This window comes from Haliaeetus leucocephalus, unplaced genomic scaffold (assembly GCF_000737465.1).
Source record: "Haliaeetus leucocephalus isolate CR32 unplaced genomic scaffold, Haliaeetus_leucocephalus-4.0 Scaffold351, whole genome shotgun sequence".
Classification (NCBI taxonomy): domain Eukaryota; kingdom Metazoa; phylum Chordata; class Aves; order Accipitriformes; family Accipitridae; genus Haliaeetus; species Haliaeetus leucocephalus.
Genome location: NW_010972787.1, coordinates 979,913 through 995,637, shown reverse-complemented (window position 1 = coordinate 995,637; position 15,725 = coordinate 979,913). Strand labels below are relative to the sequence as shown.

Genomic DNA, 15,725 nt, shown 5'->3' with positions numbered 1-15,725 from the left:
AGTTTTGTTCCTCTCTTCTGTTCATAACTGTTGGCTTCAGGCACGATAGAGAGGATCACTGACTAAATTTACGCACATAAATTACATATGCCTGGCACTGTTCTCCAGCTCTACCCCGACATTTTTCAGTCTTTCCATGTAGAACAGGTTGGACACATCCAGATAGGTAACACATGAAGAATGCCTTGGAATTGTTTGAGGGAGAGCTATTTAGCCCAGGACAAAGCAGTGTCAGGGTGATTATAAAAGTTTAACAATGTACATTTTCACATAAATTTTGTAAGCAATATAGTCTAATTTCTGATGCAATAGTGTTGCTGTCTTTTTAGCCTTCTATTCACATACGGAAAAGTGTTTTTATAAATGGTGTCTGCGTTCTGTAGTTTACTTGGTAGTTAAGTGTTCTTCATCTTCACAGGAAGATTTTGAGTGGTGTTTTTAAACATTTTTGCATTTTATTTAATTTTGTAAGTACTGCATTTGTACAACTCCACATCCCTGTAATGCTGTTCATTTAATTATATGACTGAAGTAGGAGGCCTGGGAAACCAACTGAAGAATATTGATTACATGAGACCTAGTTAAAACTACAAGTGCAGAGACTAAGCTTGTGTCAGCATACCTGGGGAGGTGGGTTTTTTTTAGTATTAAAGCATATGGTGAAGGGCAAGTGGATCATTCCAACAACTGAGCAGTTTAGATTTTCTGGTGAAGGAATCTATGGCAGCTATGCCTAGACAAAAACGTAGTGGAAAATTTATCATTAGAATCAGCAAGGAGCTTCAGAAAGACATTTTTCATCGTCACTTCATTTTGCACGTCAGAGGAGTGTATTTTGCCTGTGTGAATCTTACATTGCAGTACTGGTAGATTATTACTACTTCCTGTTTCACTCAGGGTTCTGCCCTTTAGATGGCAATATTTTGCTAACCAGGCAGCTAGACAGCTATTGCCCTCCTTTGATTTAAAATTTTCCTGTTTGCACCTTTATGGCTCTGTTTTACAGATAACTTTTCTGACCCTTCCAATGGGTCTTAAGTAATTTTGCTGGAGGCATACACCTAAATTGTCTGTTGCAATTAAGAAGTCTGTCAGGCATTTCAATAGAGTAGAAGAGTGTTTTGGTTTTTTACTGTAAGAGAATATGATTTAATGCATATAAAATCTCCTCAGTAGTAAGAGTGGGGGTGTATGTGCATCTATATGTACGTATATTTGGGTGTTTAGTTTTATCAGTGAGGTGATAATTTTCTGAAACGCCGGGCTGTCAGAACTGTCAGGTGAGATGAAGTATATCCAAAGTGTGTCTTAAAGAGGGGGGGGGGGAAGATCAGACATGGAGCATAGCTTCAGGTAACACGCTCAACAGCTCTTCTTAGCTTGAGGCAGCCTTGTAAATATTTGTCAGCTTTCTAGGTTACTTTGAGCATGTTAACAACTGTTACCTGTCTTACATATGAGGAAGAGCTAGGTAACGATGTCTTGTGTGCAAACTTTCCTTTTGGCAGAGCTAGAGGAACAGACTAGAAGAGCTCTAGAACTGGATCAAGAACGAAAGCGTGCAAAAGAGGAAGCAGAGCGCCTGGAAAAAGAACGTCGAGCAGCTGAAGAAGCTAAAGCTGCTCTAGCCAAGCAGACAGCTGATCAAATGAAGAACCAAGAGCAGCTAGTAAGAAACAAATTGAAAAAGATAGTTGGAAATTTAGCCTTTATTCTTGGTTATATCTGTTTTGTCAAATGCACAAGTACATTGAAACATAGATAAAAGTATGTGAAATACAATTACAGATTGTTGTGGGAACTTTTTTAGAAAATTATATTAGATTTGCCACTACTTGCAAGAAAAAAATGAAACTCTGGAGCTGTAGGAATTAAATGATGGAGGAGACATTTCAGACTGACAACACTCACTACATTCTCTTTCTAATAATGTCAGGCTTATCCAGCTGAGAACAAGAGTAGCTTCCTTCTGCAGTCCACTGGGAAGCCTGTTCTCTGAGGCAGGTCTGTTCTGAAGTTTGGTGGTGGTGGTGGGGAGTTGGTGACACTGTGGTTTGTTGGGTTTTCTTGTTTTGTTTTGGTTTTGTTGTTTTGTTCTGTCCCCCCCGCCTCACCTCTGTTTCCAGCATTTACAGTATTTTCTCACATTCTATGCTAGACTACTTCTAATTCAAGATTTGCGCATAGTAACTGAGAAAGGCATGAACATAATAGAAGAAATGATTTCTCAACTATAAAATAGCTTTTGATCTTCTGTAAACTTAGCACACAATTCTGAAGGCAAGGTTTAGCTTAATAGCACTGAGATTATCCAGAATCGTAATCTTATTGGTGGAACCATTAAAGCTGTATTAAACTGAAACAGCCCCAAATGCTAATTTGTAACTACAGCTTGCTCTTTCCCGGCAAGCTTTGGAAGTGCAGAAGGTAATTTATTTTTTTTTTCTGGACTTACTTCCATCAGGCAAGAGCACTGATTCATTCTCTGTGTCATGTATGCTTAAAATTTCTATTTTTAGCAGAGAAGTGATGGATGGTAACTAACTCTTCTCAAGTCAGATCACAGCAAAGGCTCTGCTTTCTTCCACTGCAGAGCCAAAATGATACCAAATTAAAATTTCTACTTATTTTTTTGTTTGTTTCAGGCAGCAGAACTTGCTGAATTCACTGCCAAGATTGCGCTTCTAGAGGAGGCCAAGAAAAAGAAAGAAGAGGAAGCCTCAGAATGGCAGCACAAAGTAATGAGCTTATGCTGTGTGAAGTCAGAACTTCAAAGAAACTCAGGGAGATGAGTGTGGAAATCCCACTGGAAGTCCATGGGGTGGAATCTCTCTCTTTCACTTAGGCTTCAGAGAAGCCTTTCTCAAAGATTTTTGTTCTCCAGTCTACTGAAGCCAGGCTTTACTTCTATTTAACTAATTTCTTAATATTAAGTAGTCATGAAAGGGGGGAAATTCTCATCACAAATGTATGGTCAAAGATTTGAAATGGCTTCCTTATGTATAGTGATGAAAAAGATTGGAGCTTTGTGTTGGAAAAGAAAACACCTTAGGGGGGAGGTGTATAAAATTGTGAGTGGTGGTGAAAAGATGAACGAGAACAATAACAAAAGCACATCAAATGCAACTAGACAATAGTTTAAATCAAAATAGTATTTCTTCACAAAATCAGTAATTAGCTATGGGATGTGAATGCTAATTGTGTGCGCAGGTTCAAAAAGTGATTGAACAAATTCTTATAAGTTCTGGTTAAATATGAAATTCAAAGACATCACCTTTGATTTAGGAAGTCCCTCAAATTTCAGGAGGCTAGGAAAGTTGGAAAGCAATCAGTACAACTGCCCTATTCTCTCACTCCTCTTGCCTACTGCTGGAAATAGCTGGGCTCTGGTACAGCTGGTTTTGGGTCACATCTTTTTTTAACCTGTACTCCTATTTGACAATTTTCAGTGCGTAAGCTAGTCATGTAATTTATAAAGGACAGTTTTCATGTGTCTGAAAACATCTCAAATATTTATTTTTCTGACTATTCATAAATAATTTTAAGAGATGCTAAGTACTGTTTACTGTATTTAGGCTTTTGCAGCCCAAGAGGATTTGGAAAAGACCAAAGAAGAACTGAAATCTGTGATGTCTGCTCCGCCTCCACCTCCTCCCCCACCAGTTATTCCTCCAACAGAGAATGAACATGATGAACATGATGAGAACAATGCTGAAGCCAGTGCAGAACTGTCTTCTGATGGTGTCATGAATCACAGGAGTGAGGAAGAACGGGTAACAGAAACACAGAAAAATGAACGTGTTAAGAAACAGCTCCAGGTAATGAAGATTCATGGTTGTATCAACATAATTCAGGCTTTGGGTTTTCATTCTTTATTTGTCAAAAATCTTATTGAAATTATGGTGTGCCAAGAAAACAGCCTTTTTATCATTTACTAGGTTTATTACTAATTTACCAACTGATATAATTCATAGTGTTCTAGAAGTGGACTAGATAGAAAGATTGGATGTAAGATTGTGCTTTATAGCTTAAAAGTATTAGTATGTTGTCGCACTGGCCAGTAAACATTTCTAATAATTATATAATATCCAGGACACTGAATGTTAAAATGTAATGCTTTCCTTTCTTAATACTGAAATTCATTAAGTGTTATGAACAGATGCTTGCTTAATAGTATTCATGTTTATTTGCAGTCATTCACAGATGTTGTAAGTGCAAAAAGCAAATTATGCCCATTTTGGATTAATCTTATTTCCCTGAAATGGAGCATTTCCTCCTAGACTAGTCTTACTCCTCAAAGTATCATAATCCATTTTAGTGGTAACCCTTTGCCTTGTTATGAAATGTCTATTTCAGAAGGAATCTTAGTAGCATGTATGTGTAATATCCTTTCTGTTTGGCCAATCACTGAAAAGGATCAGGGAGATAAACAAGAGCTGTCTTTAGTCAAGCAAAAATTGAAAAATAAGGTCGTTCTCCTGCTTTATCCTGCTGCTCCCTTCCTTCTTGGATGTTATGGTATGACGCCTTTTTTTCTTTAGTTTGATACCCTCACTTATGTAAGGAAAGAATCCTATGCTCTCCTCCTCTTTCCTTCTGCAGTTTTTCTGATAGACCTCACAACTTGAGTTACTGAACAGCACAAGTATTTCATAGGTTGGCATTTAAGAAATCCTTATCCAAGTTGCAATAGTTGTTACCAGAAATTCCAGAATCATTAAAAGATTAGTCAAAGTACTTAAATGCAAATATTTTATTCAACAGGCTTTAAGTTCTGAGTTGGCTCAAGCCAGAGATGAAACCAAGAAAACACAAAATGATGTCCTTCATGCTGAGAATGTTAAAGCAGGCCGTGATAAGTACAAGACTCTTCGACAAATCCGACAAGGCAATACAAAGCAGCGTATTGATGAGTTTGAAGCAATGTGAGAGCTGTTATTTTGCATATATGTTCCTCGTAAAGCTGAACCACCAACAGAGAAAAAAGCAGGCCTTTGCAGGTTTGATGGATTGCACCCCACTTTGCCAAAGCACTTAATACCAGTTTGACTACAGTGGCTAGAAGACAAATTCAGGGGAAGCTATTCAACAGTAAGGCAGTCTGTCATCCCTAGCTTTTGGGGGGGGAGGGTGTGGAGAATGATAGCTGGTTTTTTCCCCATCATGTTTTCAGTTTCATTTTTTCAAATTTTTTTTCTTTGGAAACTGATGTGAAGTATATAATGACTGGCAAGTGTATATATTGTTTAAACATTAAGAAATAGAAGAATGGAACTGAACGTAAACTGGATAGGTACTATTTCAGTATGAAGTTTGAAATTACATTTTTCAATGTAGCTACACAATTAAGAGTTTGATATTGCTGACTTTCAGTTTTGGTTTTTTTTCCTCCCAAGTGAAATTCTTTGGTGTTTCATGTCCTGTCATCATTGATGGTTTTCTTTGCCTACCTGTTCACAAAGGTCTGGATGGCAGGTGGTAGTTCCAGGAAATATTTTTAAATGGAACTCTACCTGTGGGCAGCACATGGCTGCTGATAGACTTGAATAAGTATTGCTTTTCCTAGGTGATTCTTTTAGATGCACAAAATATTCTAATGCAGCAAAGGGGAGGAAAAAAAAAACCAACCAAAAAACAAAGCTTCATGTGCTATTTGCTTGTAATTATTTTATTTGCAGGAGGGAGACCTGGACCTTTCTGGCAAGGGAGCATATGAAAACATCAGTCCCAGGGAGGGGACAGTATCCTACCTCACTACTATGTACATGATGACTGGTCCTTCAAACACCATGAAAAAAAACTGTTTAAATTGACTATCACTACACAGTGGTATCATAGAATGCTAGGAGCCCTTACTCCTAGGATTTATTTTACTTTAAGATGGATTTATAGTGCTAAATACTGTCTAACTGCCTTTTGTTGAGTTTAAATTGTAAAAGCATCTTGTGTGTTTTAAAGCTGTAACCTGTCACTGGTATACTATCTCCTGGGAGGGGTGTAGAATGTGTGTGTCAGTTTGGTTTTGGTTTTTCAGATATAAAATGAAAGTTCCCCGAATTGGAGTAAAAGTGTTTGTAGCTTCAGTTTTCAGTGAAGCTAGTATTGTAATTGTTGTATATGATGTCAGATCATTGTTATTAAGTCCTTTACCTCTTGAAAAGGAGATCTGCTTTTTTGAGAAATTTGTTAGAAATAATTTTACAGTTAATGAGGACTGCAGTTATTCCTTCTGTTATAGTACCCTAGTAAATATGTACAGTGGAACAATCCTGCTTTCTCTGATGGTGGTTCAGCTCTTTTCTGTTTGATATTATGCACTCAAATTTACACATATCTATTAAAATTTGCCATTTTATTAAACATTTTTTCATGCACAATAGGTTTAAATTTCTTATGAACAGTCCAACTAAGTTTTTTGCTTTTTTTTGTTGGAGTTAAAGGTTGACTATGTGGGGTGACATCATGAAAATAAAATAAAGATACATTAATATATTTTTGGTTTGTGGAGCTAAGCATATCTGGTTGACCTTGAAGACTGATGTGCAGATGGTGTGCACATGCTTCAAAATGCTGCTTGGTGGAAGCTGGTGTTTCTACTTGCAGTGTGCTGTAAGAACAGTTTTTGTTTCACAGGCTTCATACACTGAAGCTTAAGCAGACTTTTGAAGTATTTGAACAGTTTGCCATAGCAGGTAAAATACTGTGCTTCCAGTGAGTCTTCATTTTTCCCTGGAAAGTGTGCGCTAATACTGATACATCAGTTTTTTGAGAAAAAATACCAGTAAAGTTTGCTGTTCATAAATCTACAATATATAGAGTAGGGATAAATGGATTAGATCCATTTATAAAACTGTGTGATTTTTTTTTTCTAAACAACCAGGAACAACCATTTGTAATACAGATTTTCACAATGAACACAGTGGTAAAAGCTGCTGTCACCAGCAGTTGGGAACACTTACTGGTGCGGAAATACTAAGAATACATTTAATGATTACTTGGTGAAGTAATTTTCCATATGCTTTTTCCTTTAGCATCATGTTTTGTGTTGTACAATTAAGCTACAATTACATCTACTATTTTGGATAACATTCATTGGTTAACAATAAAGAGATACAGTTAATTTCTCTGAGGTCCATTGTTGTTATTTAATGCCCTTTATTTCTGACAGCTTTACTAAATGCACTGTAGTAGACTTTTCCCAGAGCAATGTACAAATTTTGACCATCTTTTGTTTCACACTGTGGTTAAAATGAAATTTAAAAAAAAAAAAAATTAAAATTGTATCCCTAGAGAATGGGACTGTGCTTAAGAAATTACCACATACAGTTGGGAGGAAGCACTGGTGATTGATTCAAAACAGGATGTGAATCATCAGAGCAAGTTGGTTGTCTTGAGAACAGAGAGTAATTTGGCCACGTAAGAGCTCTATGGGTAATGTAAGAACTTTCAATCACTGCCTACATATTGCTTAGCCCCAGGTTAAGTGAAATTCAGTTTAATAGGTTGATGTCTTGAGCACTGAGAAGCCTTGATGGGGTTTTTTGATACTGCACATTATAGTGAACAGTGCTGTCAAATACATGCATGGCCATATGTTTCAGATGATGGTGAGTTTGTGGGCTCTTTCACCTGTGTAATGCACTTGGAGAAGGCAGGAACAGTCCTGTATGAATAGGTGTACAAATTAATCTGCTAAGCAGATCTCACATAAATTAGACCTCTCAGGTGACATTCCATTCTATCTTGCATTTGTTTGGCCTTGCACTCAGTACAAGCACATGACCCTTTTTGTTACTCCCTATGGCAGGATTGCTATGATGAATTAAAACCTGTACTTGATACTTTTAACTGTGCATATTTCTAGTTTTATATTTGTCTCCTCTTAGAGCTCTCCTGCTGAAGCATTAGATTTGAGGTTTCTCACTTGTTAGAGAGCTTCTGCATAGATATGTAACTTGAGAATATTGTGCTTGAAAGGGGAGGTAAGTGCTTTAAAAGCTGGGGTTTTTTTGGTTTTGTTTTTTTTAAAATATGCTCTTGAGGTGGAAGGAAAAGGATGCAAAATAGTGCCACTATTTCCAGGCCAGACTAATACAATCACCCAGAATGCCTCAGTGTGAAAGAAGATATTCTATCTTCTTGAAGTATTCTTCTCTGCACATCAAAACCTACGTTTTCTGTTGGTTGTACCCTTTGAGCACGTTTCTTGTATACTCTTTTATTTTGTCCAAAATGGAACAAAATTCATGTCCGCTTTTTTAAACCCAGTTTGGAAAGCACTATTGTTCTTTCACCTCTTTCTTAATATTTGTTCTTTAGGGCTGTTCAAGTTACCTGCTTAAGCACTGTTGAGGAAGAAAGACGCTTGTTCTAAATGAAATATTTTAAACTTCTGAGGAGAAAGTACCTCAAGTATGTTTTCTTAATTTTTTCTTAAAGAAAACATAGAGATTAAAATGATTAGTTAAAACCTTTTGCTTTTGAAAGGGAACTTTTATGCAAGCATTTTCCACGTCTGTTCACACGTAGAGAATCTAAAAAGTTGTTCTCAGGACTTTGGATTGGTTTCAAGAACCAGGGATTTTAAAAAGATGATGTATCCCAGCAGGATGAGGTGGTTGATGCTAGCGTTCATAAACGTACTTTCTGAATAAAAATACCAACATAAGAAAATAGAAGGCTTCCTTACGAAAGAGCAAAGTTCACTTCTATTAATAGAAGTTGTCTCATACATATAACTTAACGTATCTTGGCTGGGTGATAAGATTTTCCTGGAAAATGTAGTAGGTGTCAATGGATCAGCATACAAACTGTGGTAATTTCTTTGACTGCCTCAGAGCATATTCTGTTGTCTGTGCTTAGAGATGGAGAGCACCTGCCTCCCAGCTGAAATGCTGTGCTGGCTGGTCGGCTGGATGAGTGGCTAGGAGATGGTTCTGGCTGGCTACTGTGGGACCTGCCAGGCAGCTTGTCCCTCTGCTCTGCTTCTAAGCAGGCTAATGCAGCACCTTTCCTACCCAACCAATTGGTCTGCAAGCATGTGGGTTTTACAGGACTGGTTGTTTTCCCAGTTTGGGGACCCAGTCAGCAGCAAGGAGCAGCTCAGGGCTGGAAGGGATGGCATAATGGTGAAGAGTAATGGTAAAGGGCTATAAGGAGAAAAAAAACCCGAACCAAAACCAAAAAAACCCCAAACACAAATGTGAGGTGGAATCCTTAACTGGCCCATTTATTCACTTGTGTTGAAGACTCCTCTTCAGTGTACTGTTGCAGCATCCACAAATTCACTCTATGTGAGACCAATGATTTGTTTAGCAAATTCAGCAGCCAATTTGTTGGAGGGAGTTGCACTTTTCATTTCACTGAGCTGAGTCTAGATCTATAGGCATAGGCCAGTTATCTGATTTTGTTTTGATTCATGGAGCCTGTCACTTGTGTTCACTTTTACCATCCACAGACTCTGAGTTGACAAACTGCTCCTTTTGAGTGCAGTTAGAGAAACTTACGCTTGTTTTGCTTTTCCTTCCTTCCATGCAAAGAGATTGCTGACATATCAAATGTGTATGTTTCATTTAATGCGAATGAAGTGGACTCACCAAAGCCCAAAAAGCCTTCCCCCCAAAACTCTAATACCAGACCATCAAATTTCTTCACAAGAAGAGACCGCAATATTTGCAGCAGTGCCTGCAATATTCTAGATACTCAGGAAGAGGTAGATGATGCTCACATAGCTCATGGTTTAGGGAAAGACAAAGTTAGCAAAGGGAAATGGAGCATTTTGAATTGCTGGGGTTCCATTAGGTGTTTATATTGGCTTTTGTAAATAATGCATCAGAGTGTTTTTGTTCACAGCAGTAGGCTTTAGGCAGCAGAAGAAACAAGGGGACATGGAAATGCACATCAAAGGAGGCGGCCTAGTTGGTGCAAATATTCCTAATGCACATGTGTGTAAGAGTTAATGTTCCCTGTGCTCTGGATAAGTGGATCAGGTGACAAGAGATCAAGCTCAGAGGTAGGAAAATGGCATTGCCTTTTTTCTTTTTTTTTTTTTTTGCTTGTTTGGGGCTTTTTTTGTTTGCTTTTAAACTACCTTATTTACATGAGAGGAATTGCCATTATCTGAATATTTAGCTGAAGGCTTTAGAAAGCTTGCTATCCAGCACTAAAAGGTCTTGGAGTTCTTAAGGCCATGTGTACCCAGACTGGCCTCTATTATAGCTTGCTAAATTTCAGCAGAAGACATCCTCTGCAGTCTGATAATTTTGCCTTGGAGCATTTCTGCATTGACAAGATAAGTTGTGTACATGCACGGTCCTAGCTGCCCCACTGCTTGTTCCAGCAACGTGAAACCCATGCGTACCTATGTGAAACAGTAATCGCATGATAGGCTCCGTGACTACATATGCTGAACTCTGCGGGATCTTGTATCAAGTTACAGCTCCCTGTGGCCTCAGCTTTCATGCTTCTTATTCACCCTTGATTTCTTCATTAAACTTGATACAGTATTTAACTATTTAATCTATAACTTCAATAATATTCTACTAAACTGAGCTTCCAGTAAATGACTACTATGTCAAATGTTTTCTTAAAATACATTGTACTGATGAGTTGAAATAGTTGCACTTTATTTAAGCAGCACTTCTGATTAATTAATAATCTCTATGGGTATGGTAATTGCAGTTGTATTGCCAGAAAGAGATTCATTTGCATCGGGGTTGAGGCTGAAAACTTTTCTGCCAAGTGCACTTGGATCTTCAACAAAGTAAGTTGAGAATGCATAGGTAACATCCAGAATACACAGACCAGTCAATCCTGCTGCTGCTGCCTTTATTGCTGGGAACAAATTCATTTATGTTTGAGTGAGCAGATTCAGTGTTTAGGGATTTGGAGCAGGACAGCAAGCTTGTTTACACATCAGAAAAATTTCTAAAAATTATAAGAAATCTTCATATCATGAATTGGTACTTCTGCTGTATATTTCCTGTCCTTGATAGTTTTTCTTCAGTTTAAGTCACATTTTGAATTCTTGGATTTCTTCTCTTGCAATCAGTGTTTCAGGCTTCCATCTCGCTGTTGAGTGCCAGTTGTTGTACTTCTGTACCATATAAAAACACAGCTCTTCCTCTTTGTTCGTTTGCATTTGGGATCTTACAGTGTTGCTTTCAAAGCCAGCGAACTCATCATATTTAAATTTAGAACTATTACTGCTACTTCCTGGAATAATCTTTGGATTAATCTTGGCTATGTGTTCTCTTATCAGGCACACATAGTATATGCCACTTTATAGATGAAGTAGCTGTATTGAGTAGTTAATAATTGCTAGGAGCATTCTGGAGAACAGAAAATGTCAGAAAACAAGTATATTAATGCATGCAGAAAACTGGGGAAGATCTGAATCACAGTGTTTATACCCATGAGGCTCAACTTTGAGCCTAGCCCTAGTCACACAAGGGAGCAGGTGGGAGAGAAATCCTGTGCTTTCGTTGTGTAGCTTATCTGTCTGCCTGGACTGTGTAAGAGGAAGCACTGGAATAGAATGGCTGTGCCTGCTCAAACAGCAGAGTAGTTGGGCACAGCTGCATGGTGCTATGGCTTTGCTTTTCTGCACAACAGTTGTCCTGCATGTAAAAATACTAAAAAGAAAAAAAACCTATGAAGTAGTTGACTTTTTCCTGTGGACTCATTTAAGAGTTATGGTCATATTCCTGCCTGGCTTCCAACCTTGTCTGCAGGTCACCCTGGTAAAACCTGAGCTCTTCTATACCATAAGCGCAGACACCCTTGTGGACTTGGGTATCCAGTGGTTCTTCAGCCCATCCTGACTTTAAGAAGCAGTGGCAAGTGTGGGGGGAAAAGATCTCATACCCATCTCTGTTCATTTTAATACGGGGCCGTGAAAATAAATTCTGGAGAACCTTCTTTCTAGTGGTGACTTCTGTGTGCTTTGGGTGGCCCTTTTCACCCATGTTTTCTCCCACTCTTTGAACTGGTTCTTACTTCTTGCCTTGCTTTACTGCTGTTGGGTTTTTTTGTGGGGGTTTTTTTTGTCCTTGCTAGTGTGTCATGTCATTTATTTAACCTGAAGAATAGATTTCAGTTTAGATCATCGAGAGCTTTAATGCAATTAAATAACTTTAAGTATGTGAATGCAAATTTAAGACAGGGAAGGAAGATGTTGCATAATCAGAAGCTTAAAAACATTGTGGGGAAAAAAAGCTTAAGCCTAAAGACTGACCAAAAGAACTATGTTGCATTAGCTGACTAGTTAGACCACAGGGTGAAAGCAAGAGGCAGGCAGCTATGTACGGCAAGGTCGACTTTTTCTCAAACTAAATTTATGGTAGCAAAGTACTTTGGTAAAATTCACTAGGCTATTTATTTATTGACATTTGCTGGATTTTTTTAGAGAGCACTGGAGAAGATAATACCATATATTCAGTCATATTTTCTTTAATTACTTCTGTTGTGGCTTATTCTAGCAATTTAAGCGTAAAAATGCCTTTTTCCTCCCCAGCGATTTTGTAAAATTGTGTTCTGCCTATGACACTGCAACTAGCTTTGCAGTCTGGAGCTTAATGGATTAAACTATTTTCTGAGGAAAAGGTAGTATAATTTGCTTTGCGTTTAACTGAGCTCGGTAATTTATACACATATATATAAATATATATAGCATGGTTAAACTGGAGATTTCTAATATAGTATGTGGCATCAGGCCTTGAAATGGCTATATTAAAGTGAAATACACAAGTTGCTACTTATTTTTGTATAAAACTTTGATCATTAATAGTTTTAGAAATCAAGCTTTTTAAAGCTAACTGTGTTTAAAAAATTATTTTAGAATAATTACAGCATGCATAGTGAATATGGTTCAGTTTTTTGTCCTTGATAGAAAAAATGGATCTATTTATCTGCATGTTTGTTTTTGTCCTGCAAAAGCCAGTTGTTTTTGAGGATCTCTTAGTACCAGGAAACATTTCACTGGTTTCAGTGGTATCTTCCCACTGTACAGTTTCACTCACTGCGAGAAGCCTGTTTCTTCCCCCCACCCCTGGCCAGGAATTGCTGTCAGCTTTTAAAACACCAGCGTGGTTTTAGTACTTCTGAATCTTAACCGCGTGTCTTATTTGCTTATGCTCAAGCCCTGGAAGTTCCCACTGACTTTCTGTGCCAGAAAACTATTTGTGTGGGGAAACAGGCTGTGGTATAAAATTCGACATGACATTCCTACGTGTTACATGCTGTAGCTGCACTTGTAAATGTAAAAAAAGTGCTATTGAGGGCTGCTTACTTTTGAATAGCAACTGATTTCCTATGCTTATTGAATGATAAAGAGAATCTGGTAATTAAGTCTTTTTCTGGATTCCTTTTGAATAAAATTCTGATTTATTAATACTTATAGCTGAAGTGTTTCTCTAAAACAATGGGAAAGAGAGGTTTGCACTGTAGGAAGGGTGAATTTAAAATACTGATTATTCTTTGCCTATTCATGATATATTATATTAAAGGAAGTCATTCTCTAAAAGGAAAATATTTTTCAAGCCACTTCAACAATGAGTTTTCATTAAAAGCAACATGGAAAATACACATTTGTGAAATGTATCTTCACTCGGGTAAATTTTGACTCATTGTAAAGATTTCCACCAGAGAACTTTAAACTTTAGGGGAGAAATAAATCTGAGAGAGATTCTTTATGCTGTCCTTACCTTTTCTCCAAAACGCTCATGCAAGGCAACAAACTGAATAAACTAAACCCCAGAGTTTGTACAGCAAATGGCATGTGTGCTGTCCTAAAAAGAAGAGATGTCTGCAATCATATTGGCTGTGATTGAATGTTCTACAGATATGTCCTATATTTGGTGTATTTATGCACAAGGCATCTTATTTCAGTCACCTTTGGGAGCAGTTTTAACACAGTCTTACCTATGTCGCACTCAGCTGTGGTTTGTGTCATCTGCATTGGCAAATTAGCCCTTTAAAACTACTCCCTGGGTGGATTTTAGGTTAGGTTCTTTATAATGCTAAAATTTGTCATCAAAACTGTACTGGTATCTGTAAAAGTTTGACTCTGGCATAGAAGAGAAGTTAGAGAGTCGGACCTGCTCTTCAAGCTGAAAGACAATGAAGATGGGTTCTGGGTGTCCTTGGGGGCCTTGGCCACAAGAACCGTCTGTTTCTTAAATCATTCTTTTTCTGATGCTCCCTCATTCTGCTGATGTCTTAGAAACAAAAATCAGTTGGAGATTAAATTCAGAATAGCTACAGGGAGTGAAATATGGCTCTTACAATATTGCTGCATATTTCTATTTATTGTTTTTGTTTAGTATCCTTTTGCTAAATCTACTTGATCTTTCTGTGTCTTTTTGTGCAGGTTACAAAAGTACGATCTCTTGCAGCCCTTAGGATAGGAACAAGGTAAAGATCAGCAGAAGACGTGGGGTCTGCCAAGGCCTGCTATTGTGCTTCTGTAACTCTGGACAGTTTACAGCGCTTTAAATTAGGTGCTGCCTGGTCCATGAAGAGTTTTTTGGAAGGACCAGAAGTGCTGTTATGACATTTTGTTAATGTTTGGTTCTCTCATGGTCTCTCTAAATCTTTCCTTTGTTGTCTTTTCCCAGGAGAAAATTAGCTTTTTTAAGTATTTAAGCCATTGTTCTTCCCAGAAAAACAGGAAATAATACTAATATGTTAATCTTTAACATGTAATGGGATGTGCTAGAGTGAAATGTGATGTGACCCTTCAAAGTGCTTGGAGGATCTTGTAGGCGGTGCCCACAAATGATGTAGTGTGGGAAGCCTGACTCTATATCCAGCCTGGGTAAAGTGAAATAAGAGTAGATACTTTCCAAGTTTTATTGGTTTTCTACACAATTCCTAATAGCCCTGATGATACATGAATAATGTCAGATAATTTTCTAATGTAAAACTCCCAATTTAATATGTCTGTACATACATTCCAGTGTAAGCACCCGTTGCTACTTGCCTTTTTGTACGCTAATAGGATGTGCATACTGTGTATACGTAACTGCGTTGAATTGTGCACCCTGCACAAAGCCTGAATAAATGGGTTTTGACGTTAATCCAAAGAATCACTATTCATTTGATGATCAGTGTTGCTTATTGCTAGTGAAAATTTTTTTCAGTTCTCTGAGAAGTTTACTTCATTTTGTGGCACCAATCCAAAGTGGAGTTTCCAGGTAAATGTCTCGTCCTGTGATCAGGTAAGCCATGGGAGGCTGGATTTGCAAAGAACGGATCTTTCTTGAAGGAAAAGATGGGAGCTGGTAATTAAGGAAGCTGATAATTAAGTAGATGGAGACCTGAATTATTCCCAAATTCAGCTAGGATCCCCTGGGAATATACCAAACCTTGGAAACACTTGTGTTTCTCACAGTGCGTTCTTGCACAATGGCCTCCTGCATTGGGAACCGTGCGGGTAGATCCATCGGAGGACTTAGATCTGAAACAGCGGCTGCCAAAGCCTTAACAGCATGTGTCCAAAATCATTAGCTGACAATTGCCCAGCGAGAGAGCTGCCTCAGCACTTTGCCAGCCTCCCATCGAACTGGGACGCTGCCTGGGTGTTCGCTGCTGTGCCTCCTGCGGGGAGCAGCTCTCTGACTTGGCCGATGGAGGGGGGGCTGTGTTCAGTGGGCTCTCCATCCTGGCAGGGTTTTGGAGGCATGTCCCCCAGACCTCAGGACTGCGAGTGGGCAGGGTGGGCTGTG

General features: G+C 38.3%; 1 protein-coding gene across 1 annotated transcript in view; it reads left to right on the top strand.

The window, feature by feature from the left end:
• Positions 1-15,075, top strand: part of RDX (radixin) — a 41,616-nt gene extending 26,541 nt beyond the window's left edge. Inside the window, exons 10-14 of the mRNA XM_010572605.1 lie at positions 1,509-1,669; positions 2,646-2,738; positions 3,576-3,818; positions 4,765-4,925; positions 14,369-15,075. Of these exons, the coding sequence (XP_010570907.1) occupies positions 1,509-1,669; positions 2,646-2,738; positions 3,576-3,818; positions 4,765-4,925; positions 14,369-14,405 (695 nt within the window). The 3' untranslated portion in view covers positions 14,406-15,075. The remainder of the gene's footprint in view (positions 1-1,508; positions 1,670-2,645; positions 2,739-3,575; positions 3,819-4,764; positions 4,926-14,368) is intronic.
• Positions 15,076-15,725: the final 650 nt, after the last annotated feature.